Source organism: Muscardinus avellanarius, assembly GCF_963383645.1.
Source record: "Muscardinus avellanarius genome assembly, chromosome: 16".
NCBI lineage: Eukaryota > Metazoa > Chordata > Mammalia > Rodentia > Gliridae > Muscardinus > Muscardinus avellanarius.
This window is the reverse complement of record NC_137802.1, coordinates 29384136-29410795: the sequence shown is the minus strand read 5'-3', so window position 1 is coordinate 29410795 and position 26660 is coordinate 29384136. Positions and strand designations below refer to the sequence as shown.

The following is a 26660-nucleotide window of genomic DNA, read 5'->3' as shown; positions in this document are numbered from 1 at the left end:
ACGCTACCCCTCAGCCATGCTGGAAACACACGCTCCAGTGTGGGCAAGTGTTGGCAGCGGTCTTCCAGCCCCGTCCCCTGGTCCCACTGGACCCTGTCTTGGTAGAGCTCATAAATCGTAATCATAATATGCAAATGCCCAAACTCATTTAATCCTCTCAACAACCTGCTGAAGCTGTTCTAGCTCCCATTTTGCAGATGGTAAGCCTGAGGCTCGGAGAGGGCAAGGCTCTTACTTAGGTTCACACAGCTGGTAAGCAGGGGCACGTGGATATGAACTCTAAGAAGCATGCTATCATGGGCTCAAACTGCTTTCTCAATGAGGATTTCAAAGCACAAAATCAAAAAAAAAAAAACAAACAGGGATGAGAGTGTAGCTTGGAGGTAGAATGCCCCTGGGTACAATCCTCAGTACCAAAAAAATAAAAAATAAAAATACCCCCAGTACCAAAAAAAAAATATATATATATATACATACATATATATATATATATATATATATATATATATATATATATATATATATATACAGGGTGTTCACTGTTTCCCAATGCATCCTATTTGATTGGTGGACAAGCAAAAAATTGTGATGGCTTCAATAATTAATATATATATTTTTATCACGAGAAGTTTCAAATATAATAAACAGAATAGTGTAAAGAACCCCATGTACATTCACGTACGCATCACCTGGGTCCTATGATGTTAACATTTGGCAGTTCTCGTTCCCTGTGTACCTCTCCCCATCCCATCCCTCACCTGAGAGGAAGGGAAGGATAACTTTGCCATTGTTGTTGTAAAATCAATGTACATTAAAATGCATAAATCTTACCTGAGTTTTGACAACAGGATACACCTCTATCTCCTGTACCCTGATTGTGCTATAAAATTTGTCCTTCTCCCTGGAAAGATTATTGGAGACTTTAATTGCTAAATTCTTTCCCTCCGTTTACTCCAAATGTTAGTACAGAAGTCTCTTCTCTCCCCCACACATCCCTACAAATATTTGCAGGTAGCCATCAGGAGTCTCTAGATCTAGTCTTTCCCATTGTAATTACTCCCAGTTCCTTCAGCCATTTTGTTTTGGGAAGACATTGATCAAAGGAGGCTTGATTTTCCTCCTTCCCAGCCCTGCTCCCAGCCATATTCAGCCTAGGTGCTACTAGAGGAGGTGCTGCTTATCTGCCCAAGCTGCTACCTTGAAGAATGCTGGCTCCATGGTGAGACCATACAGGTGTATTCACTTCTGCAGCCTTTCAACAACTGAGCTGTGTGCAGATCTAGCTTTCCTTATAAAACAAAATTTAGCGTTAACTCTTTTATTCATTCTATTTAATTTAATCATTCAATACTCATTGAACAAATTTCTGTTGAGGATTTGGAGGAACACTGGAGACTGAACCCAGGGACATTCTACTTCTGAGCTATACCCCCTAGCCCTTTTTATTTTTTATTTATTTTATTTTGAAACAGGGTCTCACTACATCACAACTTAGGGTCATGCTGAGTTGCAGAAGCCGGCCTCAAACCTGTGATCCTCCTGTTTCAGCCTCCCAAATACTGTGAACCACTATGCCTGGCTTCTACTGAGTATTTATGCTAAGCGAGATACTTGGACATAAAACCTCACCTCCTGTGTCCAAGTCTCAATCTCCAGGGGCCTGAACCCCTCGTGTAATCAAAAGTGAGGCAGCTTAGAACTTGAAGTCCAGCGTGGAGAGTGTCACACAAACACTGGGCAATCCAGGCTTGAAGGGAAAGGGCAGAGTCTCTTTTTCAGCCCCCACCCTCATTTGGAAGAACCAGCTGAGCTCTGAAGTCCAAGTAGGAGTCAGCAGCTATCCAGTGTGACAGGACAGAGGGGACCATAGAGTGTTATCCAAGTCCCAGGAAAGGCAAATACCCCATTCTGAGGAGGGTGGACAGAATTTCTTGAGGACATGTGCCCAGGCTGGAGGGCAAAGGATGAGTAACCACGGGCCCCATGAAGGAGGAGGCCCCGAGCAGAGGAATCTGTGCATCTAAGGCCCAGAAATCCAAAGTAGCAGGAAGCAGTGCGTTTGCAGAGACGGAGCTGGGCAGAGTTAACTCATGGGACACAGGAGAGAAGAGGCTAGAAGGAACTGGGTAGGGCCCACCAAGGACTTTGGAGCAGAGATTTGCTTTCCCTGGCTACTGTGTGAAGAATGAATGCAGGAGGCAGGCGGTGGGGCAGGGAGGCCATGCAGGAGACGGAGCAGCTCACAGGTAAGGGATGGAGTGCTCTACCTGTGCACACAGAGGCCAGACTGCCCAGAGGAGGGTGCTAACCAGAGGGATGTTTTCTCAGAGCAGAATCAAGAAGACTCCAACCTACGGAAAGCCACTAGCCTGTCCCCCTCAATGCTCTGACTTTGGGGAATAAGGTGGGAGCTTCAGCTGACAAAGCAAAGACTCGTGTCATAAACCAGGCGTACCACCAAGCCACCCTGAAGAGACTAAGCTATGCCTCTGCCTTCCCTGGGAAGTAATGGGCCCTCGAAGTCTCACACTCCAGTTTGTAGTTAGTCTAATTGATATGCAAGCACACTGGAACGTGCCCAAGCCCAAATCATAGATTTGTTCACTGCAATTCCATTCTGTCTATGCGATCAACTCGCATGAATTCTGTGTTGCATTTTATAGAGTCTGCAGAGTGGGATGCACAGATACTGGTTTCCTTACCAAACAGACCTAGGTGGAGGCCAGGCGGGTCGTTTAGGCTCCAGAGGGTTGCATTTCTCCTTCTCCCATGATGGGAATAGGAGTAAGGTTGCTGAAAAGTTTTAATGGGGTCCTGTGTGAGAGACACCTGGCTCGGCACCTGGCATTCAACAGAAATTCAATCTCAGTCAGCCCTCTGGAAAAGATGTGCGTGTGTATCAGTGGCCCCTAAACATCTCCACACAGGCACATGCTTACATTCCCACACACCCGGAACAGACAGTGACAGGGCTGGAGCCACTCCGAAGCTGATTGAAGGACTGACATCTGACCCTCCAAGCAGCTCTTTAGAACTCTGGCTCACATGGCACACCCATCATTCTGCTTGGTCCCCAAGGCAGCTCTCTGGGGCCCTGGGTGTGGCCAGACCATTGGCCAGAGAACGAAGAAGCCTCACAGATCTAGACATGGAAGAGCCTAGACTTCATTCTCCTGCAACCCAGAGGGTGTGTTTATCCCACCCTACAGTGAGGAAACAGAAGACCAGAGGAAATAATTAGGTGGCCCGTAAACTCAGGGATGGTAAAACTGTGACTCACACTCGGATGTGTCCTTTCACTCATCCTGCATTCAATGCACTAACTACCCCTGCAAGTAATCACCTCCTCCTAGCCTCAGTCTCCTCATCTGTAAATGGGACGATAATGTCTATTTTGTACTTGTTGTGACAGCTAGCTGGCAAATGGGATTCATCTGGTTTGCCAGCTCCAAGGATCCCACAGTAGCCGCTAGGATCTGAAAGCAGCTCTGAACCTCAGAGGGAAGGCGTGCTGAGATCAATCAGTTATGCCTGCTGTGGGCCTAAGGAGGAGAGTGGCTGGGTCATGCATGCCATCATCTTTCTCTCTTTGCCCTTCACTTTTATCAGGATCAGGGCCTGGACTAAGGTGCAAAACTTAAGGAGGCTCCCACTTTCTGTTAGAGAACATGCAGCCCTGGAAGCCAGGGCCTCCTTTATATCCTAGTTCTTCATTTGCATCCTGATCTGAATGAGAGGAGGGAGGAGTTGTGAACGGGAGCCAGGATTGGGTGGAGGGATGTGGAGAGGGTGGGAGAGATCTGCCTAGGGAATGCTGGTGCAAAACCAGCAGCTGAGGACAGGCTCTGCTGCGGAGGCACACCGCTCACCAGGAGCAAGGGGCTGGGAAAGCGCGCCCAGGTGGACCTTGCTTTACGTAACGATTCCTGAAGAGTCACATTCTGTAAATTGACGAGCGTGAATCCATACTGGTGGTAGAGCTGCTCTAGGTCCTTGATGATATTAGGGTCTTTCATTTTCCTTGCTATCCAGGCAGCTCCTGCAGTGCCTGAGGATAGCGTCCACGTCATATTTATCTGAATTCTCAGGACCTAGGGTGGTATGCAACATGTAATAGGTGCTCGATACATGTTGACTGAGCTGAAGAAAGTTTTGTCTTTCATTTTAAAACCCTCTAAATCCCCTTAGGTGCTTGGATACTTGAATCCTAAGTCAAGGAACTGCGGCACAATGACCACCACACTCGCCTGAGAGCCTTAGACAGGAAGGCATGGACACACTCAGTAAACATTAGCCCAACAAAATGCTGGGGAATAGAAGAATCAGAAGATGATCCCAAAGCCTATGTTCTCTCCACACTAATTCAAAGGCCAAGTCCATGCAATACTTTTCAAATATGCAAAGTGCTGCCAGACATGGGTGGCACATGCCTATAATCCCAGTACTTAGGGGGAAGAGACAGACAGGAGGATCGCAAGTTCGAGGCCAGCCTTGGCAACTTAGTGAGACCTTCATCAACTTAGTGAAACTCTGTTTCAAAATTATAAATTTAAAACTTTAAAAAGGGCTACTAGAGGTGTAGCTCAGAAGTAAAATGACCCTGCGGGTGACCCCTGGTACCAAAAAAATTTTTTTGTGTGTGGTACTGGGGATGGAACCCAGGGGCCTTCTACCTCCAGGCTACACTCCCAGACCTATTTTATATTTTATTTGGAAACAGGGTCTCTTAAGCCAGCTGAGGCTGGCTTCGAACCTGCACGATCCTCCTGTCTCGGCCTCCCAAGCGCGGGGATTACATGCGTGCGCCACCATGCCCAGCTCCAAAAAAAATTTTTTTTAATATGCAAAATGCTACCTCTGCCTCTGTCAAACTCAAGTCCCAGCCACCCAAAATTGTATCCCTAATATTGTCCTGTGGGACCTGCTCAAACTGCTTCTGACTTTCAGGCATTGCCCTTAATACAGAAACACTAGCACCAAAGCAGAATTTACAATCCTCTGCAAAAGGATGACAGATAGGACTCATCTGGTTTGCCAGCTCCAACAACCTCACAATGGCAACCAAGATCTGAAAACCCTCAGAGGTAGAGAGTGCTGAGATCGATCAGTTATGTCTGCTGTGGACCAGGATGGAGAGTGGCGTCATGCATGCTGGGTTATCAGCCAGCCATGCCCTGATTCCACATGTCAGGAAGGCGATCTAATTGAACAACAAAAATCCTTCAGCACTGGTGAATCTGTGATGCACAGGTTCAAAGATTCATAGCATAAACTTGGCCACTAAAATCACATGCTTCTCAGCCACCAATATAATGACATCCTATGAATAGTTCCTGGAAGAGTTGAAATGTATTTTTAGTGAAATCAGTGAGAATATAACATGAGGATTTTAGCATCGTATGGGTAGTTACCTATTTGACCTTTTCTTGATCAGCTTTTAGAATAAGCTTGCCTTGGGATTGTTTTCTGCCTCGGCATTAATTAGAACATCTGCTTTTCCTCTGTAAACATCATAAACCATCATTTAGTTTCCACCGATGCGTTGCTCCCAATGCTGCCCCGTGGAATAATGCAAAAGCATCCAGGAGCACAGCGGAGCACACTCGCACTCCCCTTCTCTCTCCTCGCCCGGCCCACACCTGGACACAAGAAGGCAGACCCCCAGCAGGTATGCAACGAGGCAGGTGCAAGGACTGGTATATGCCTCATCTCCCAGCTGGTCATCCAGCTAAAGGCCACACTTATAGTGGGAGGGTAAGCCCACCCAAGACCCGGGGGTAGATGCTGGCAAGGTGAGAAAAGGCAGTTCCCACTGAGCAGAGCTGGCAAGGTGGAAAAAGGCAGTTCCCACTGAGCAGAAATATCCAGCCAGGGTGATGCAGACTTCAGCTGCAGGAGTACCCAAGGAATATTCAAGAAGGGATCTGGGCACAGCCACAGGCAAACCAGGCAGGCATGTATTCCTATAAATCTAGCGAGCAGCAGATAGAAATGGGAACACAGGCAAGCAACTATAAAGAGAACCTGTAATCACAATTCTACGCAGTTTCTATGATTTGATTCTGTTAAATTCCGCATATACATGAGATCATGCAGCATTTGACTTTTTCTGTCCGGCTTATTTCTTTAAGCATAATGATCCCTAGACTCATTCGTGCTATTACAAATGACAGAATTTCCTTCTTTTTGAGTGATGAATAGTATTCCGTTGTGTATCTATGCCACTTTTTTCTCCAGGAATTGGTTCATTGGTGGGCACTCCAGATGCTTCCATATCTTGGCTATTGTGAATAACATTGCAATGCACATGAGAGTACAGACATCTTTTTGACATATTGATTCAATTCCTTTAGATATATACTGTTTTCTAAAATGGCTGTACTAATTTATGTTTCCATCAACAGTGTACAAGGGTTCCTTTTTCTCCATATCCCTGCCAATACTTGCTATCTTTTGTCTTTTTGATAAAATCCCTTCTCATAGGCGTGAGTGATATCTCTTATGGTTTTAATTTGCATTCCTCAAAATTAGGGATAATGATTTTTTTAAATATCTGCTAGTTTTTTGTTATGGTGTTTGCTGGAGTCTGGGGACAGCAGAGAAAGGGAAGAGACTGGTCAAAAGGTACAAAGTTTCGTTGAGACATGAGGAGTAAGTTCTGTTGCTCTATTGCACAGTATGGTGACTCTAGCTAACCATAATGTATTCTAGATTTCCAAGTTGCTAAAAGAGTGGATTTTAAACGTTTCCACTATAAGGAAATGAGAAGCATCTGAGGTGATAGATATGTTAATTAGCCTGATCTGATCATTCTACAGCGTGTCCTTATATCAAAACATCACGTCGTGCTCCATAAATTTGTTGTTCGAGCAAACAAACAAATCAAATACAAAAATAAAGAAAAGAGCATATAATGGAAACTACAAACCCAGAAATAAAATTGCATAGCAGCTCAGATTTCAGAGCTCAGGAACAGAATCCTAATAATACAAATAATAATAGGTAATTTAATCTAATGAGCACCCTGTGTCAGGCACTTCAGATCCACCATCTCTTCTATAATGGGAGCAAACGTGGACTAAGATGTGCCCTGCAGACATGGCAGGTCTCGGAGCCGCCTCCCCGTGTGCCTGGGCTGCTGGATCTAAAACATCCCCTGCGAGCTGGGCGTGGTGGCGCACGCTTGTAATCCCTGCGCTTGGGAGGCGGAGACAGGAGGATCGCGCTGGTTCCGAGCCAGCCGCGCTGGCTTAAGAGACCCTGTTTCCAAATAAAAAAAATATAAAATAGGTCTGGGAGTGTAGCCCGTGGGAGTGTATCCCGGAGGTAGAAGGGCTTCCAGGAACCCCAGTACCACCAATAAATAAATAAATAAATAAATAAATAAATAAATAAATAAAACATCCCCTGCTTCAGGAGGCTGAAACTGGAGGATCGCGGTTCGCGGACAGCCTCAGCTACTTAGTGAGGCCCTCCGCAACTTAGTGAGACCATTTTTCAAAATAAAGAATAAAAAAATAGGGGAGGGGATGTGGCTCGGAGGTCAAATGCCCCTGAGTTCCATCCCTAGACCCGCAAAAAAATTAAAAATAAAAAAATAAAACATCCCCTGCCCCATCTGCTTTGCCTGGGCTGGGGCAGCAGCAATCGTGTCAGTAGGATTAGAAGTAGGGAGTGGGGCAGCAGAAACAGCAGATGCAGCCGGGCATGGTGATGCACGCCTGTAATCCTAGTACTTGGAAGGCTGAGACAAGAGGATCGCAGGTTCGAGGACAGTCTCAGCAATGTTGTGAGACCCTGCAACCTCGCAAGACCCTGTTTTTTAAAAAAAATTTTTTTTTAAAGAGCTGAAAATGTAACTCAGGTATAATGACCCTAGGTTTGACCCCTCATGTGAAGGAAGGAAGAAGGGAAGGAGGGGAGGGAGGGGACAGAAGACAGGACACACTTTCTCCTTTGTTCTGGTCTGTCCTATTAGAAGGGAGCTGTCATGCTCCCCACACCTGGATGCATCTGAAAGGCTGCTCTTCTTTCTTCAGTGGCCGAGCCTCGCCCTGTATTCTAGGTTTGATTCAGTGGTGGGTCCGTGTCGGCAATGGGCAGATCAGGCAGCCAGGCTCGGGAGGCCTCTGAAGCTGACGCAGGTTTCCTTGGAGACAATCCCAGGCCAGCTCCTCTTGTCCCTGCCGTGCTGTCCTGGTCATTCTCTAACAGCTAAGCTCCAGCATTCCTTGTACACGCTGCCTGGTACACAGTTGGTATTCAGGACTCCAGTCCTGCCAGCCCCTTAGTAACACCCATAGCTGTCTACCTGAGGGTGTTAGATCCAGAGGTAGAAAAGAACCAGAATGGTGAGCGGATGGGAAGAGCCCCCTGGCTTCCCCACAGCATTATCATGGTCTTCCCCAGCCCAGGAGCCAGACTCGGGATCTGTCTCAACCTGCTAAGTACTTGGGGTCACCATCACTGCCCGTAGCGGGAACTCTGCACCTTTCTTTACCTTCCCCACCACCATCACGCCCACAGGTGGCTTTGTTCTGGGCATGCCCAAGTGCTAAGCACCACCCAACCATGGCCTCCAGGCCATTCTCCCTGAAAAGTAGACTCCTATCTGTATCCCAAGCCTGGTGCAGTTCCTGAAAGACAAGAGATGCTCGCTTAGTGAACGAACAGGTGAGCCGCAGTATTGGCCCAGATGGAACAATACCACAGATTCCATTTTCATAGCCAAAGAATAACTCTTCTTCTCTGGCTCCCGCAGGGCTCACGTGTGCTCCAAACCACAGTCAAGGATGCTCCCCTCCTGGGCTGAGGGTCCTCCACAAAGCTCTTTCAACCCATTATAGCTCTTTCAATCTTTATAACTCTATTGGAAGGTATACTCACCGAGATTTCCAAGATGAGGAATCAAGGGAATGATTTCTCAAAACCAGCGGCAGAGCCAGCACCGAAGCCAGGGCTGTCTGCTTCCTAATTCCACACTTGACTTTTTTCTTCCACCCAAACCTCACATTCAGTGCCTACTATGTGCCAGGTACCGCACCAGGCCTTGAGAATCCAGAGATGAATATGACTCCCACTGTCTACAAGAAGCAGAGAGTAAGGACCTCAGAAAAAGTGACCAACTTGTCATGGCCTCCCACTTGAAATTCCCCCAGTCCGGATGCCCGCGGGCCCCTTGCCCAGCCAGTCAAGCTGCAGTTCACCTTGAAAGTTTCCCGGGGCCCCACATCCCACTCCATAACCCAGCCCAGGGGTCTCTGATGAGTTGTCAGGAGGATTCTTCAGCACAGATCTGGCATTGTGGAGGCCTTACCAGGAGGGCAACAGAGACGTTTCCAAGGTGCCTTGGCCAGTGAGTGGTCCATCATGCCTGCAGAGTGTTTGAATGGGAGGAGAACACTCAGACACACCCGTAGCTCCCGTCTTGCTTTCCCAGCCCACACACACCTTTGCCATCATGTGATGCTCTTTATTTTCTATGAGACACTCATTTGTCTCTCCCTGCACAGCATGAAGCTCTCTGGACAGTTAACCGGTGGAGAAGGTCCCCTGCACTTCTCTCTTGGTGACAGAGAGAAAGAGATTTGATGCCTTTCAGTGAAGCCAGCGCAGGAAATGCCACCTCCCAGCAGGTGGCCTCCAGGGCATGGAGGAGGGGGCATCACATTATTTAAATGACACATTTAAATAATACCAAGTCTTCTAACAATACCTACATACACAGGGACATAGCAGGCAAGCCACTTCTGGCTATAGGAACTTGAGCAAAGTATTTAACTTTTCAGAGCTTTGGTTTCCTCTTCTGCAGGTTAGGAAGGATAGTACCTACATCAGAGAACTTTGTGGGCCATGGCCGGGAATGGTGGCACAAGCTTGTAATCCCAGTACTTGGGAGGCTGAGACAGGAGGATCAAGGTTCTCGGACAGCCTCGGCTACTTAGTGAGGCCTTCTACAACTTAGTGAGACCTTTTTTCAAAATAAAGAGTAAAAAATAGGACTGAAGGTGTAGGTTGGAGGTAGAATGCCCCTGGGTTCTACCGCGTGCACACACACACAAAAAGATAGTTGCTCAACTGAGCATGGTTGTGCACACCTATAATCCCAGTACTTGGGAGGCTGAGACAGGAGGATCACAGGTTTGAGGACAGCCATAATGACTTAGTAAGACCCTCAGCAACCTAGTAAGACTCTGTTTCAAAATAAAAATAAAATAGGGCTGGGGTTACAGCTCAGAGGTAGAATGTCCTTGAGTTCAATCCCCAGTTCCAAAAAAAAAAAAAATGCTAAAAGCCATCAGCACAGTGCTCACTTCCAGTGTATGTTCAGTGACTGTTCATTCTCCTCTTTCCTCCCAGAAAAGTAGCCCCTGAGGGGAGTGACATGAAGGATGTCCTGGAAAAGATGCGGCCTTCTGGTGGGGAGGGACAGAGGGAGGGCCAGAAGGGTTAAGGTCCCTTGTCTCCTCATTCCCAGAAACAACACCTGCCATGTGGAGGTGCTGTCATGGGCTTTTGTTGGAATGGCCTTTATAATCTCTTTGAAGGAGAAATGCAGTCATATAGCACTTCTCAGAATATAATCGGTGGTGAGGTGATGAAAACTTCCTACCGTAGGAACAGATGAAGGAACAAGCAGGCGTTGTGCGTAAGATGATAAGCTGCAGTCCTAGTCCTGGTCCTCCGAGAGCTGACCATCCACACAGCCTCCTTGCTCATCCATCGCTCCAGCTGTATTTAACTTCAAACATCGTAAGAAAACATAAGAAGACAGATTCATTTTCTTAAGAAAAACATAAGGCAGCTGCGTTTTGCTGACTGCCAGCCCGGTAACCCATTTCCCAGACGTTCTCTCTCCCCTGTGTGCGAGGCATGTAAAGAGTCTGAAAGGGAAAACAAAATCAACAAAAGTAAATGGTTGGCTTTAGCGCATTGTTTTGAGAACTGCCTAATGAGAAATTTCAGTAACTTCATTTCAGAGGAAAGCTAAATCAACTCGGGGAACGAGGCGGGGAAGGCCGGGTTTTAAAGACATTTGGAGCAGTCAGTTTGTTCCCTTCAAGTATAATAAGAGGGAAGGAAAACTTATTGGCTAGAAGACACCCTACAGGTCAGGATTAAGGAACAGGTTGTAAGGTTTTAAGTTTTGCTGGCCCAGCTGTGCGCTGGTAAGTGGATATTTCAACAGTTCCTAAGGGGGCGTATACATAATTTATTTTCTTCGGTAGGTACATGGTGTAGAAATGTTGTTTGTGCTTTTAATTGGACCAGAAAGCCATGTTTTCACGGATCTCATCCGTTCCTATCCTTTCCCAGCAAGGGCTCTACTCTGCGTCTCCTAGACTCTGTAAGGCAGGGCGCCCCAGCAGGCCACGCCAACACGGATGCTGGCCTCTGGGCAGGCCACAGTTCTAGATCTTACTCTTATTCCAGAGCGCGGTGCCCTGATGATCCTAACCATTATCTCATCTTTCTGGGCAAAAAGAGGTTTTAGTCATCAAGGCCAGGTCAGGTCTCAATTCTGCCCCCAAACTAGTTGTGGGCATTGGGCCAACTCAGTCACCTCTCTGAGCCTTCAACTCACCAGGTGCAAACTGAGAAGTTTGGAAAAAGAGTGTCCCCAGGTGTCACTTTTCCACTGCCAGGTAGAAAAGCCCTAATGTCAAGGAAGCACCCATCTCCCCAGTCTGCTGGGGCCAGAGCAGGTGGGAGGGGGGTATGAGCTGAAGCCACAAGGGACTTGGGGGTGGGGCGAAGAGCACAGGCTTTGCAATGAGGCAAAAGTAGATTTCACCCCAGCCTCTCCACTTACCAGCCCTGGGACCTGCTCATTCTTTCTGGGCTTCACTTTCTTTCTCTGTAAAATGGACTTTTAATACCAACCTCACCGTGCAGATATACAGCAGTGAAGACACCGGGGTAGTGAGCAGGGCCAGCTTGGGGCTTCAGAGAAACTCTAAGAGCTACCAGGAGACGCTCTCCCCATCCCACCTCCATTGTTATCGATTCAGGACATGCCGACCTCAGATTGGTGTCGTCTGCTATACAAATAACTGCTTAAAATTTCATCATTGGTTTCAAATGTAGATTTTCACAGTATTGTATATGCTGAAGCATATCAGTTTATTTTATTTTATTTTTACAGAACTGGAGATTGAGCCCAAGGCCCTTGAGCCAGCTCTGCATGCACTCTACCAACTGCTGGGCTACAGCCCCAGACCTAGCATCTCCCACTCTACAGAAGTCTATTGGCCCAGGAACCTCCTTGCTGCAGACTTAACACTATTGGGGAATAAGTAGTCTGTTTCGTGTGTCTGTTTTCATCTCCTCTAACTATTTTAAGTTTAACTTGGAGTCAGTTATGGTGGCACATGCCTGTAATTCCAGTAATTGAGAAGCAACTTTGTAAGGCCCTCAGGAACCTAGGGAGTCCCAGCCTAGCTCCTAGTCCTGTGGTCTTCAGCATCCTCGGCTTCCTCAACGGTAAGATGACGATGTGAACACAGTTTGCCTCTGCATCTGAAATGTGATCAGAATCATAATTAAGGCAGATGGTGTCTTGTCGGGATCCAGCCCGACAGCGGCGGGGCTTGATGAGATGATGAGTACTGAGGACACACCAACGAGCCGGGAGTCAAGTCAAGCAAGATCTCGTTTATTCCTCTCCAAGCAATCATATATATAGCACAAAACCACGAGGGGAATTCCCATGAGCAATAGCCTAGCCTATCGGAATAAAGATCACTAGCACGTAGTTCACAGCCAATCCCAGGACAGTACATGAGCCATTCATGTGTGCGGAAAGCTCCTTTAAAGGTAAAAAAGGGAAAAACTGTTCAGTCTCCCCATCCATAATGAATGGGGAAACCGCGCCTTCGTAGCTTCCTCCAGGCGCCATCTTTTCTGCTGAATCACTTTACTAAAAGTTTTGCCTTAGGCTGCAGGCCACTCAGACCGAGGGAGGCTGCATCTCGTTAGGCGCTGTATGGACACACCCCATCAGTGTCTATAAAAGTGCCAACAAGGCTAGCACAGAGTAGGGGCTCAGAAAGTGTTAGTTTCCTTCCCTCCAACTTCACAGAACCATCAAGAAAGTTGAAGGGTGGGTACAGTAGCACATGCCTATAACCCCAGTATTTGGTTAGGCCGAGACAGGAGCATTTCAGGTTCATGGCCAGACTCAGAAACAGAGCAAGACCCTCAGCAACTTAGTGAAACCCTGTTTCAAAATTAAAAGTTAAAAATAAGGCTGGGGGTATAACTCCAAGGAAAAACACCCCTGGGTTCAATCCCCAGTAATGAAAAGAAAGAGACAGAGAGACAGAGAAAGTTGAAGTGACACATAGACATGGTCTCTAAACACTAACACACCATACGAATATTAGCAATGAAGATCATGATCTCAGGAGCCTTCTTACTCCTGAAAATTCAGATTTGAAATGTGCATCTTTCCTAAATTCTTACAAACCAATCCAACTAAGTATAACTCTAGACTTTTAGCAACCTGGCAAATCCTGCCCCGCCATCCACAAAGGGGCTATCAGCTCTTCCCAGGAAGGCAGAGAAATGCCTGGGAGAATGGCAGGTCTGAGGAAGCAGAGAGCTCGGCCTGACAGTCTGGACTTAAATAAATTGTCTTCTCTGGCCGGAGGCGATAAGGCGTAAATTTGAAGCGCGTGTTACACTTACACGTCATTATGCCCTGAAATGGGGAAAGAGAGCCGCATCTTGTCCCGAATTTGTAGCAAAATTGTGCTCTCTGTAAATAGCTCAGCAGTCTTTGATGTTGAGCCCAGAGGAGAATAAACCTCTGAAAAGCCAGGCAGGAGCGGCAGGAGCGGCCCAGGCAGCAGGCCCGCAAAGCCAGGCAGCCAGCGCCTGCCGGGCTTCTGAGTCCTCGCGCCAGCACCTGGAAAGGTGAGCTGTCCCTGTCATTTCAGTTCCAAAAGCATGATTTCTTCTAATACCTTCACAAAAATGCAAACCAAGAAAGCTCCAGTATAATGAAGGGAAAGCCTGGCAGGCTACAGTGGAGAAAGGAAGAGAAGGGAGGCTGAGACACAATGTCAGCAGGAGCTCTGGCCAGAACCAGGTGAGGCCAGCCAGCACCTAAGGGCGCCTCCCATAGGCAGGCATGGGGATGTAGGCTGGTAGCCACTTGGTGCCATTCATTCATTCACTCACTCATTGATTCATTCCACCAAACAGACACAGTCCCTTACAGTCTAGTGGAAGATTGTGTTCAACAAATAATTGCATACAGAACCATTTGCACATTCTGAGATACATTATGAAAGAAAAACATAGGGGGTCTAAGGTTGTGAGAGAAGAGGCCCCAACTTAAATTTGGGGCTGGGAGCAGGAGATGGGGGAGGGTAAAGCAAGGTGTCTCTGAGGAAGTAGCTTTCAAGCTGAGGCCCGGGCAGGGGCTGGACAGGCACAGCACATGGGGAGAGCCTTCTAGGCAGACAAAGCAGCATGTGGAAAGGCTCCATGAGGAAAGGGCTTGCTGACCTCCTGTCACTGAGGAGACCAGTGTGCGGAAGTGTATGGGGGAGGGGAGGGGATGTGCTACGCAGGGCTGCAGTGACACCTGGGACTTGATCCTAATGCAACAAGAGCCGTAGAGGGCTTTGGGTGTGCTCCTGGGGCCTGACTTGATAAAGGGCATGGCCATCAGCTGGGTATGGTGGTACACATCTGTAATCCCAATGCTTGGGAGGGCGAGGCAGGAGGATTGCAGGTTTGAGGCCAGCCTCAACAACTTAGTGAGACTTTGTCTCAAAATGTAGAAGGCTCGGGCTGTAGCTCAAAGGTAGAATGCCCCTGGGTTCAATTCTCAGTACCAAAAAAAAAAAAAAAATGGCCACCAGAGATTGTCACTTGACCATCTCAGTCTTGGCTATGGTGACCCTCTGTTTCAGCTCCTGACCAGCTCTGACCTGGGCCAGCTCACACCTGCCCCAGAGCCCTGCCCCCAGGAGAAGGGACAGGAAGTAGCACCTGATGAGTAGGAACCGCCACCTGGATGAGGAGGAGTGCCGGGCCCAGTGAGGCTCAGTCCCGGCCTGTCTGCTGGTGCCTAACAGAGCAGACACTCAGTCGATGAGCAACAGAGGTTCACGACAGGGTCCATATAGCAAGCTTCTTCTTGTCAGTGGGGAAACAGGGGAGTGGGAATAAAGGAGGGACAACAGGCTGAACTAGAAGTCAGTGTCCCGGTTGAACACGACCTTGCTGCGTAACCTCGAACAAGTCCCTACCGCGCTCCCGGGTCTTTGTTTCCTTACCTGTAAGGCGGGGTGGGACCATTTCTGAGACTGCTCTCAGTTCTCACCCTTTGCCGTCATCCTCAGATGCTCCAGGCGGGTCAATTCCTTTATCAACACCACCCAGCAAGTTTGTGGCAGGGCTGGGGTCGTGGCTGACTTTAGGAGTAGACACCAAGTAGGCACCGCTGTTTTCACCTCATTCCAATATCCTCAAGTTCAAGGACAAAATGAGGGTAGGAAGGTGTTGGAATTTGTCATAATCTGATACTAAGCTGAAATTCCCTTGCAAATCTCGTCGTGCCTATGGGCAAATTCATATTATAAGCAGTTTTGGAGACAGATATTTAGAGTATCTGGAAAGAAGAGCCTTATTGGAACTCCTCAGAAGTCACTCCAGATGTGTCCAACCCCCTTACAATGGATGCGCTAACTCTAAAATGCTCTTATCAGCTCATTACAGCGTCCCTGAGAGCATCTCGCCAGGGGACAAGTTCATTAGGCAAGTTCAAGCCTATGTGCAGTAATGATGATAAAACTCAGTTCTCTGAAAAAAAAAAATGTTTGCTTTGGAATTCGCCTTAATTCCAGCTACTCTTGCCACCGTAAAGTTGGGAGAGGAAGGCCTGGTTATCCTGGAGTAGTACAACTAGCCAGGGACTCAGAGCTATTTTGTATAGTGGAGAAAAACATGTAGAATTTGTTTTGCGGGCTCCTCTTATAGGTACTGAAGGCAAACAGTGGGCCTTATGTTTTTTTGCAATCTCCACAATTCCCATACATAGTAGGATCACATGTATATAAACGTTTACTAGTTAACAGAAAACGCAAAGCAGAGGACAGTGTGTTTTCACAGGGAAATAACCCAATGACAAAGACCCTCGTACCCCACCCGGGACAGCACACCAGAAAGAGCACATGTGTTAGAATCAGGCCAACGGGGATTTGAACCCAAGTTCCTCTAGTTATCATCTGTGTAGCCTCATGCAAGTTGCTTAGCTTCTCTGGGCCTTGGTTTCCTACTCTGCACAGTGAGAGCAACAATATCTGCCCATGGCCATAGTTGTGAGGGTTAAATGAAATAACATTGGGAAGCTTGTGTCTATAAGTCTAGCACAGTGTTTAGAAGACCATCTTTCTCCTGCCATGGAATTGTCAAGATCTGTTAAGAAAAGCAACCTCTAGTGCTCTCCCTGATATTTACCCTCCCTGCACTGAAGGATAGGAACCAAAGGGCCTCCCTACAGGCTCCACGCTGCAAGACGGCACGGTGCAGTGGCGCCTGGTCAGGGAGGTGGCCTGGACTTGAATCTCAGTGGCTGCAGGAATCTGTACGGTTGGCATGGCTCTCTTCCAGCCAATTTTGCTGGATGTCATTTGGCTTCAGCTTGAGGTTCCGAAAGCAGTTATATAATCATGATAACCCATAGCATTTGTAGAAAGCTTTTATAGTTTTATAGTTTTCAAAGCATTTTTGCACGCATTACTCCATAACCCTGAGAGGTGGCAAAGGCAAGGACTAGAACCTGCATCCAATAGGTATTAAAAATGAGGCCTGGAGGGTTGCTTTGGCTCCCCCAGGGTCACACCACGGATAAGGGGCAACATCAAAATGCAGGAAGACCTCTTCATTCCTTTCTGGGGCCTTTAACACCTCTTGGTAACTGTGCTTTCATCAGGCAAAAGTGGACGGGAGCCGCTGTTGCATGCCATGCAGAGTTCTGGGGTTCAGAAATGAACAGGAGAGATGCAGAGCTGTGTGGCAGGAACTAGGGGAACCAGAGAGGGGTGTGACCCAACCTGGACCAGGGAGTCATGGAGGAGATGCATCAATCCCTTCTTGGAGAACAGCTAGAGGTTGTTCCTCAGAGAAAGGAACGAGAGAAGTGACAGGAGACAGAAGCAACAAAGACAATGAAGTGTGAACCGGAATCTGCGATCGGGTGTGAACCAGCAGGGTGTGAACAGGGCTGCTGCAGGTTGTCTGACCTGGCTCCGCCATCCACTCACTTGTTCGTTCATTTCACATGTATTTGAAGAGCAGCCTCGTGTGCCAGACACCATGCTAGCCACCAGAGAACGAATCATAAGCAGATGCAGTCCCTGAGCCCCTGAGCCCATGGAGTTCATCTAGCAGATATATGGCCGTGGACTCAATGGGAAACAGGAGGATGGAAGGGAGAAGGAGCAGGCAAAGCATATCACAAAGGCTGGGTGGGAAGGGTCTGGATTTTAGCCTAAAATCTGGCAGACACTGAGGCTTTCAGCACAGGATTAACATGGTTGGGTTTGCATTTCTGAAAGAGCGAGCTACAGGTAGATTAGAGGGCAGGCTGGAGAAAGTTGTTTGGAATCCATGAGGCCTGCTAAGAAACCAGTGTCGCCTGGGCAAGAAGCGCTTGGGTCCTAAATGGCACAGTATAGAAAAGGAAAAGGGGACCAGTGGCTCTGAGGGTGGTGATGCTGTCCCTGAGACGCAAGTGCAAGAGAACTGTGAGGTGAGGTGGGAGCTGGGACATGCTGGGCACGGGGCATCTGTGGGACACCTGGAAGGTGCTTATCAGACATGGGGATGTCTGGAACTCAATAGAGGACTCAGGGCTGGAGGGTCAGGAGGTTACAGAGAATATTTAATGCTCAGAAATGGACAGGACATCCCAGGAAGCAGTGTCCAGAGGAGAAGAGACTAGATGCCAGTCAGCAAGCTCCCCAGGGGTATCTAGATCCATTATTTGATACCAGAATCCCACTTGGCAGAAGTCCAACCATTGTCCAGGATGAGAAGTCACTGGTCCCCAGGAGGGGTTGGTCGCAATCTGCTGTGGGACTTCTGAGGTCTTGCCAACTTCTGGAGCCCAGTGTGAAGTCACCATGTGCTTCTCTCTTTCTCTCTCTCTCCTCTCTCTCTCTCTCTCTTCTTCAGGTGTTTACAAAATATGGGAAGTGTTACATGTTTAACTCAGGCGAGGATGGCAAGCCTCTGCTCACCACGGTCAAGGGGGGGACAGGCAACGGGCTCGAGATCATGCTGGACATTCAGCAAGATGAGTACCTGCCCATCTGGGGAGAGACAGGTGAGCTGGGCCCAGGGATGGGGCACTGGGTGGTGGCAAGGGCGCATGCCCAGCTCAGACAGGCGGAGGCAGCCCTGGTGGAGTTTCTTGGCCCATCCTAGAAAGGGATTGGCCACATGCCAGCAAACAGTGATGATGTCCTTGGCATGGGCTGTGATGCCCTGGGTATCCTCAGACTTCACCAAGTGGGAGAGGAGCAACTGATGGGAACACAGGAGAGGGAAGGCAGGCTGTATCAGAGGAGCGTTACTGGAGGGAAGTACTGGAGGAAAGCTCAAAGGAGCCAGTGAGGTCAGGTAAGTGACTCCATTTCAAAAAAAGAGAATGGGCTAGACCAGCTTCTCCCTCTCCCAGACATCCCAAATACCCAAGCCAGATAGGAAATCCAGTCCAAAGGAGAGCTGGCTTCTACCCAGTCAGAGCAGCTGCAGAGGCTGTGAGGTATTGGGAAACCAAAGGACTTGGACTCAGAGACCCAGCACCATGCCTGTGTACAGTGTGGAAACTATGTTTATGGGCCCTGAAACATATTCCATGGATTCCTTTTCTTATTCTGAAAATTCTTCCACAACCATGTAGACCCTCTCCAGCTTTGCATGAAGGTAAGGGTGTCAAGTTGAAAATGAACAAGTCCTTGATCACGGCTTAGCTAAGGGAACACACAATTGCAGGGTATGGAGTTCAGGTGGGATATTATAGTGCATGAGGTATTTTTAAATTTTTTTATTGGTGCATTGTATTCATACATCTTAATGGGATGCAAGATGGTGGAGGCAAACAAGCACACATCAGCCATTTGGCCCTTACTCGGTTTCCACCCCATTCCCTCCCCCTCCCTCCTTCTCATGTTTGGCTTAGTCCATTGATGTTTGTTAAAGTACATCGTGTGCATTAGAATTTGAATGTGGTCTTGAGAGGGTCCGGGATTGTCTGATCTTTATAAAAGCACAGGAAGGTCAGGCAGAGAAGAGGGGAAAGTAGTGGCCGGAGCAGAGAATGGCCAAATGCAGCCAACAGCCAAGGAACACTGGGAGCCTCTAGAATTTCACCAGGAAGAGATGTTGGCAGGATGTTTGCCCAAGAGTGGAAACCCTGGATGCAAAAGAAACCTGAAGCTAAAGTCAGGCTGAGCCCTGGGCACAATGTGGAGGATTGGGGGAGATCAAAAGATAGGCCTGGGAAGGGGCCAGAAAGGGAGGAGGAGGAAAGAGAATATTCAGCAGGAGGGGCCTTCAGGGTGGAGGCCAAGCAGCCCAGCCCCAGGTCCTGCCAGCCCCATCCCATGATGTCTTTCACTGAGGAGATATCTGAGGTCTGGCCTCGCCTTTCCAGCCGCAGAGGCAACCGAGCCCTCCACCAGGGGCTGGCTGGCTGCAAACTCCATCTCCCCCACTGCCACACTCTTCCCTTGCTCACGGTGGCATCTTGCACTTGAATGCCCTGATAGGGCCAGGCAAGCATGGCCAGTGACCTTCCATGATGGCTCGTCCTCTGTGCCTTCAGCTGAAAGGCAGAGTGGTCTCACATGCTCCCAGCAGCAATTGTCTGTGGTGGCAGAGCCCATTGGTGCTTGCTGAGGAGGTGCTCCACTGATCCCGTCCACTTATTTAAATAGAGTACCCCTCCCCTCGAGCCCCACAAGCACAGAGATGAAGGTCTGTGCTAGTGCTGAGCTCTGGCATCCCGGAGAGCTGGTGCACAGGGACTAGATTTCCAGAACATCCTGAGATCTGCATCCAGTGACCTAATCACTTCTGGGTCCTGGAGTCTGGGCCACCAAAGACTGGACCTTCTTACAGAACAAAAACAAATTCGCTTTCTGAGTCACCTCTTGGAAAGGAGAGAAATAAGGAACTCAAATGAGACTCCACATTCAAGGCCTAAGCAGAAATTAGGTGTTTCCTTTCATGATAACACTGGATTTCCCAACCTATTATCTTGATTCAGGATCGAAAGCATATGTAAAGATGATGCACGTGCTCTCTCTCTCTTGCTCTCTCTCTCTCTCTCTCTCTCTCTCTCTCTCTCTCTCTCCCTCCCTCCCTCCCTCACCTTAGCTCTGAGCACTGGCTACTGATAGAAAGGACTCTGAGCACAGGCCCAGCCCAGGGAATCTGCATTCTGCCTCCCACAACCACAAGTGGTCAGCACAGGAAAGAGCCTCTGAGACCATCTAGACCAGGCCAACCTGCTTGTGTCCCTGAGGCCTGGGCTGAAGTCATGGTATACCTGAAGCTTCCGGGTTCTCAGTCAGTCTGATTGGACCATAAGTTGTACTAATTCAGGACAAACTCCTAATTGTGATGAAGCACTTGCCGTGTGCCTAACACTGAGCCAGTCACTGTCTGAGATACAGCAGACAGGAGACAAAGGCCCTGCCTTTCAGGAGTGTGCTCTCTCATTAGGAAGCTGGATACCCAAAGAGAATCTGCAAGACAACTCCAATCTCGCTTTTGCCAGGAGCTGGAGCTGTCCCTTGTGTTTCCTTTGAGATTGGGTAGCTGAAGAAGCAGTTTTTGCATGAAGGACAGGGAAAAGGCAAGGATGGGGGACTAAAGAAACTAGATAGAGAAGAAATTTATCAGAGCTGTCCAATAGTATTGTTCAGAGCTATCCAATAGAATTTTCTGGAATGATGGAATGTCCTCTTGTCTATGCTATCCAATACACTAAGCTGTGTCTAGAGAGAATGAGAAGCTGAATTTTGTATATCTTTTGGGTTTTTTTTTTTTTTTTTTTTTTTTTTTGCGGTACTGGGGCTTGAAACCAGGGGCATTCTACCTCCAAGCTACACTCCCATCCCTCAGGCCTATTTTTTATTCTTTGTTTTGAAACAGGGTCTCACTGAGTTTCAGAGGGCCTCACTAAGTAGCTGAGGCTGGCCGCGAACCTGTGACTCTCCTGTCTCAGCCTCCCAAGTACTGAGATTACAAGGGTGTGCCATGATGCCCAGCCATATCATTTAATTTTTATTAATTTACATTTAAGTGGCCTCAAGGGGCTAGTGGCTGCCATATTGGAAACCAGTCAGTGCACTGGAACACAGTTTCATATAAATCTGATTGGTTTTTTGGAGTTTTGTTTGCCCTTGCAGTTCCCTCTCACATTCCTCTGAGGCCATGATATTCCTCATTCTTGGCCTTCCCCTCACTGTGGCCTTGGGTGGCTGGCAGAGCTCTTTGTCTTCACTAGAAAAAGAGCTAAGGCTAGATCACTTTCCCCAGGAAACTGAGCTATAACACCTGAAGTATTGCATCAGGGCCTTTCTTCAGGCTGAGAAGCCCCTGAGCAGACTCGATACTGCCTCTTGGAGACTCTGGTTACCCCCAGGCCTGCCTAGTTCCTGGGCTAGTCCCAGGTGGGTGAGATTATAGCCAGCACCTGCTGAAGGATGAGAGGTGGGCTCTGGCAGGTGAGGGATACTTGTCTGCAAAGCCACCTGACAAGGCACAGGCACATCTAATTGCTTGGCCATTGGTCCTGAGGCCCAGGAGCACAGCCAGGTCTGGCCCCACCAGTCATCAGGAGGCAGGCTTCCCAACCTGCCAAGCCACTTGGCCCCACGGACACCATCTTGTTTCCTTGAGAGTTCTACCTCTCAGTCCCAGGAACAAGGAGCCCAGGCCCTTATAGGAATTCCGTGAAATAAAGAAAGGAATTGCGACGTGGCTGTTAATGGAGGGGTCACCAGCAGCCTGCAGACAGGCAGTGTAATGAAGTAGAGAAGATAACACACTGGAGCCAGATAGGCCCCAGCTCACCCCCAGCCCTTCCTGCCCTGTATATGTGACCCAGGACACGTGGATGAGCCTGTTTCCACATTGGTAAAATAAAGATGAACAAAACCCACTGACTTTATAGGATGGCTGATGGGCTCAAAGAATAGCTCTCTACAAACTGCAAGCAGGAGAAGGAGAATGTCAATATCTGGAAGGCAGGAGGATAATGCAAAAGTCCCGGAGGCAGAGAACAATGTTCCAAATATCCTACACCTGCCACGGGAATCCTAATCCATTCACCACCTGGAAACCCCTTCTGCTCAAAGAAAGCCTCTGATACATTCTGCCTTGTGTTGACAGCACCGCCTCTCAGAAAGTTAAAGAAGCAGCCAGAGAACCCCTCCTCTGGGCAGAATGCTGACTAATAGGCAGGGTCTATGGGGGAGACGGCAGTGGTGGGCAAGACCACTGTGAACACATGTGGTGCCAGTGAATGAGTTAGACAAATGCAGCCCCTCTATGCTTAATGAGTAGAATATGAGTCTATGAAACGTCTCAAAAATATCCCTTCCTCCAGACTCAGAAGGTCCTGTGTCAGGGGGCAAATGCCTCTGTGCAAAGGACCCTTTTTTGTGTATATATTGTACTAGGAATTGAACCCACGGGGTGTTTTATCTCTGAGTTATATCCCAAGCCCTAATTTATTTTTTATTTTGAAACAGTCTTACTAAGTTTCTGAGGATCTCGCTAAGTTGTAGAGACTGGCCCCAAACATGTGATCCTCCAGTCTCAGTCTCCCAAGTGCTGAGATTGCAGGTGTACACCACCATGCCCAGCTGATAATCTGTGTGTGTGTGTGTGTACTATTACTGGGGATTGAACCAAGGGACATCCTATCTCTGATATTCATCCCCAGCCCTTTTTATTTTTTATTTGGAAACAGGGTATGACTAAGTTCCTGAGAGCCTTGCTAAATTACTGAGGCTGGCTGCAAACCTGTGATCCTCCTGTCTCAACTTTCCAAGTATTAGAGTTACAAATGTCTGCCACCACACTTGCCCATAATATGCCATTTTAGAGGATGTAGGCTCAGTTGCATATGGGCCTCATTAGTATGAACCAAAATGGGCTTTATAGCCGGGTGTGGTGGCACATGCTTGTAATCCCAGCATTGGGAGGCTGAGACAGGAGGATCTCAGGTTTGTGGCCAGCCTCAGCTGCTTAGTGAGCCCTCTGCAACTTAGTGAGAACCTGTTTCAAAATTAAGAATAAAAAATAGGGCTATAGGCATAGCTCAGAGGTAGACTGCCCCTGGGCTCAACTCCCAGTACCACAAAAAAAGGGCCCTATAGAGCATCAGGAGTTTGGAATCTTACATGTTACATGAATAAAAAGGATCCGAGGTCAAAAAAGAATCTAGAGAACCCTTGTTAGACAGTGTTACACACATTTATTCATTGCAGAAATCCTTTAATATGCCACATTATGAATCTCCGAGGGAGAAATATTGCATGCAGCATTTATTTTCCAAACACTTTTTGTCCATGGAAACCTTCTTTTCCCATGGAGAAGCTCACAAAATCCACTTTCAGGAAGAAGAGGGGGAAAAAAACTGTCCCTAAACCATAAAGTACAGATTTCATGGCAAAGAGTTTTCTAAAGGAAATTAAATTGAAGACAGGTGGGAGGTTGTTAAAAATGAAACTCTGTGTAGATACCTCTGAGTAACTTCAAAGATAAAAGAAATAGGCAGTGGGTTATCTAGGCTGCGCATGAGAGGAACCTGAATCAAACAAGCTTAGGCATGAAAGAAATTGTATTTGCCCTCAGAATCCAAGGCAAACTTCAACAGCCAGCCAGCAGGAGGGGCAAGGCTACAGCCCGGAGACACAGGCACCAAGGCACCTGCACCCCGGAGCTCTCTCCCCTCTTCTCTCTGCACCCCTTTCATTCCCTCTCACTAGAGACAGGCTTTTTCCATACACATGTATATATATATATTTTTTTTTCCCCACACATAGCGCCCAATAGATACTGATGTTTTTATGTTACAGATCCAACTACCAGCAAGAGTCTGTTTTGACTGTCTCACCAATTTCCTATTTACAAAGAAAGAAATCTGGGAAGGGACTCATTGGTCCAGCTCAGTCAGGTGCCCGCCTCTGGACCAATCAGCAGTGAGCAGGGGTGGGCCTTCCAATGAGGACTGTGTAAAAGACCCTGAGGGAGCTGGGTGGATGGTGGCTGGGAGAGAAATGTCCAAGAAGATTGCTGAGCAGAGATTTCCAGAAATGAGCATACTGGAGGAAGGGGGAGTCTCAGGGAGGGCAGCTAGGGAAACCAGATGCAGGGTGCAGGGAGCTCTTTAAGCAGGTTCTGTTCTAAGCACATGCAGTCAAAGTTGGAAAGACCATAAGGAGGGCCTTCCCGTTCCCAACTCCTTCTATTTCTCATCATTTCAATGTCAGATACGCTTTCTATAATCAAATATAATCTGCCTGATTTTCCCAAATGCTAGAGTTAAGTATGCATGAATGTAATATGATACTGGATATATTTTTGAGCAGAGGAATTACTTTTAAAATCTGTGCTATAATAAGGGTAAAGATCAGGCCCTGTTAATCATCCGGGCTTGTCACCTCTTACTCCCTGCCTGTTAACTCTTACTATACTGGCTATCCTGATGCTTCTCGAATACTCCAGGACATGAATCTCTTAGGACATCTGTGTTTGCTAGTCCCTCTACCTAGAATTCCTTACTCAGATTCCCATGTGGCAAATTGCCTCCCCTATTCAGCTTTTGCTCAAATACCGCCTTCTCAGTGAGGCCCACCCTTGACTACTCTGTTTAAAATTGTAGCCGGGCATTGTGGCACTTGCCTGTAACCCCAGTACTTGGGAGGCTGAGACAGGAGGATCGCACGTTTGAGGACAGCCTCAGCAACAGAGTGAGACCTGTTTCCAAACAAACAAACAAATAAATAAATAAATAAATAAATAAGGGCTGGAGGTATTGCTCAAAGGTAGACTGCCCCTGGACTTAATCCCTAGTACCACACACAAAAAAATTTTAAATTGTAACCCCACCAACCCTTTATCCCTCCCCATCTGCTGATATCATCCTTATTTTCATGATAGGTATCATCTTCAACTATACCATACGTGCTTTACTTAACTATTTATTATCGTCTGTTTCCTCTCACTAAAACATAAATCCCCAAAGGTCTTGAACTGATGTACAACAGGGCAATAAATATTTGTTGAGAAAAAAAAATGTTGGAATTGTGCATACTCCCAGGGCCAGGGGAGGGGAGAAACGAACTCTCCTGAGCAACTGCTCTGTATCATGAACCCTGCCCGGGAGTCTCCCCAGATCTCCTGCTAACAAGGTGTTAAAGTCGCCATCGAAAGAGGAAGAAACCAGGGCCCATTGAGGTTGAGTAAGTTCCCGGGGTGCACACCTGGTTAAGTCGTTGAATCAAGCTCAAAGCCCACGTTGGAACCCCAAAGTGATGCTCCCTCTTCTAAAGTCCTATAATGTTCAAACTGGGATTGGAAAAGCAGCTCGTGAGAACAGCTCGAGAAGGCTCGGCGACGTCGCTGGAGCCGGAATGGCGCTTAATGATAGGGCTGTGGCCGCCCTCCTCTCCGATTTGTTCTTTTATTTTTTAAGGGAAAAATCATTATATTGAATGAAAGCTACAGCCGTTTCCATATATAAAACAGGTGCTGTCGTGGTTCAACTGGAGATGAGGATCCCGGGTTGCTCCCTCCCTTGCTTCCTATAGGCAACTGTGGACATCCCCGAGGAACCCTGGGTTTGGAAACTATCAGATTTGGGGGGGGGGGCGGTTATTGAGATGAAAAGTGTTGGTTCTGTGGTTGAGTGGTTATGTCCACCTCAGAGACCAACTCTGAGCATCTGAGCATCCTCTCCTTTTTCCTGGGATAGTAGACAGAGCTCATGATGAGTCTGCAGAGCCTCCGAGCTCTGGAGAAACTGACAGTCTAGACTTCTGATTATAAACACGTGATGGAACATTGCATTTGTGAGAGGCTCTGTATCATGATACTCAAAGGTTCTTTTCTTTTAATATGAGCCCCCCCAGGACCACGACCGCGGCAAACACTGGGAAGGTGGGAAATACGCATGAGTGGTTGCTGACATGGCAGGATAGAGGAGGCTGGAAAATGAGGACCTGCATGGGAGAAGGCAGGAAAGGCCCCACCATTGTCTCTCCAGAGAACTCCCAAGCAGAATCAGGAGCTGGAGGCCTTAGAAGCTGCTGAGGAAGAGCATACGGGGCGCAGCTAAGACTAGAGGGTTTATTTAGACACATTGGGTCCTCAGATATCCTCCCACGGCCCAAAGCAACTGGACAAATATCTCTCCTGCCCCAGCAGAAGGTAATGTGGAAACAGAGACTCTGGACTTGGGGAGGCCAGGCGCAGCTGAGGGAATGGTGAGATGATAAACAGAAAACATGGAGAGGAGGCAGGATTCTGCTTAGGGAACAAGGAGCTCCTCAGCCAAAGCCATCTATTCTACCCAAAGCAGAAGTTTGGGAAGTTCCTTCCCGGAGAAGTCAACAAGCTCA

The 26660-nt window shown here is 47.8% G+C and overlaps 1 protein-coding gene across 2 annotated transcripts in view; it reads left to right on the top strand.

Moving 5' to 3' along the window:
• The window catches only part of ASIC2 (acid sensing ion channel subunit 2), a gene marked incomplete at both ends in the record, with an annotated part of 1119632 nt that overhangs the window by 1014029 nt on the left and 78943 nt on the right, over window positions 1–26660 (top strand). For both annotated transcript variants that reach the window (XM_080712309.1, XM_080712308.1), the window contains one exon: window positions 18193–18343. In XM_080712309.1, coding sequence (XP_080568435.1) covers window positions 18193–18343 — 151 coding nt within the window. The remainder of the gene's footprint in view (window positions 1–18192; window positions 18344–26660) is intronic.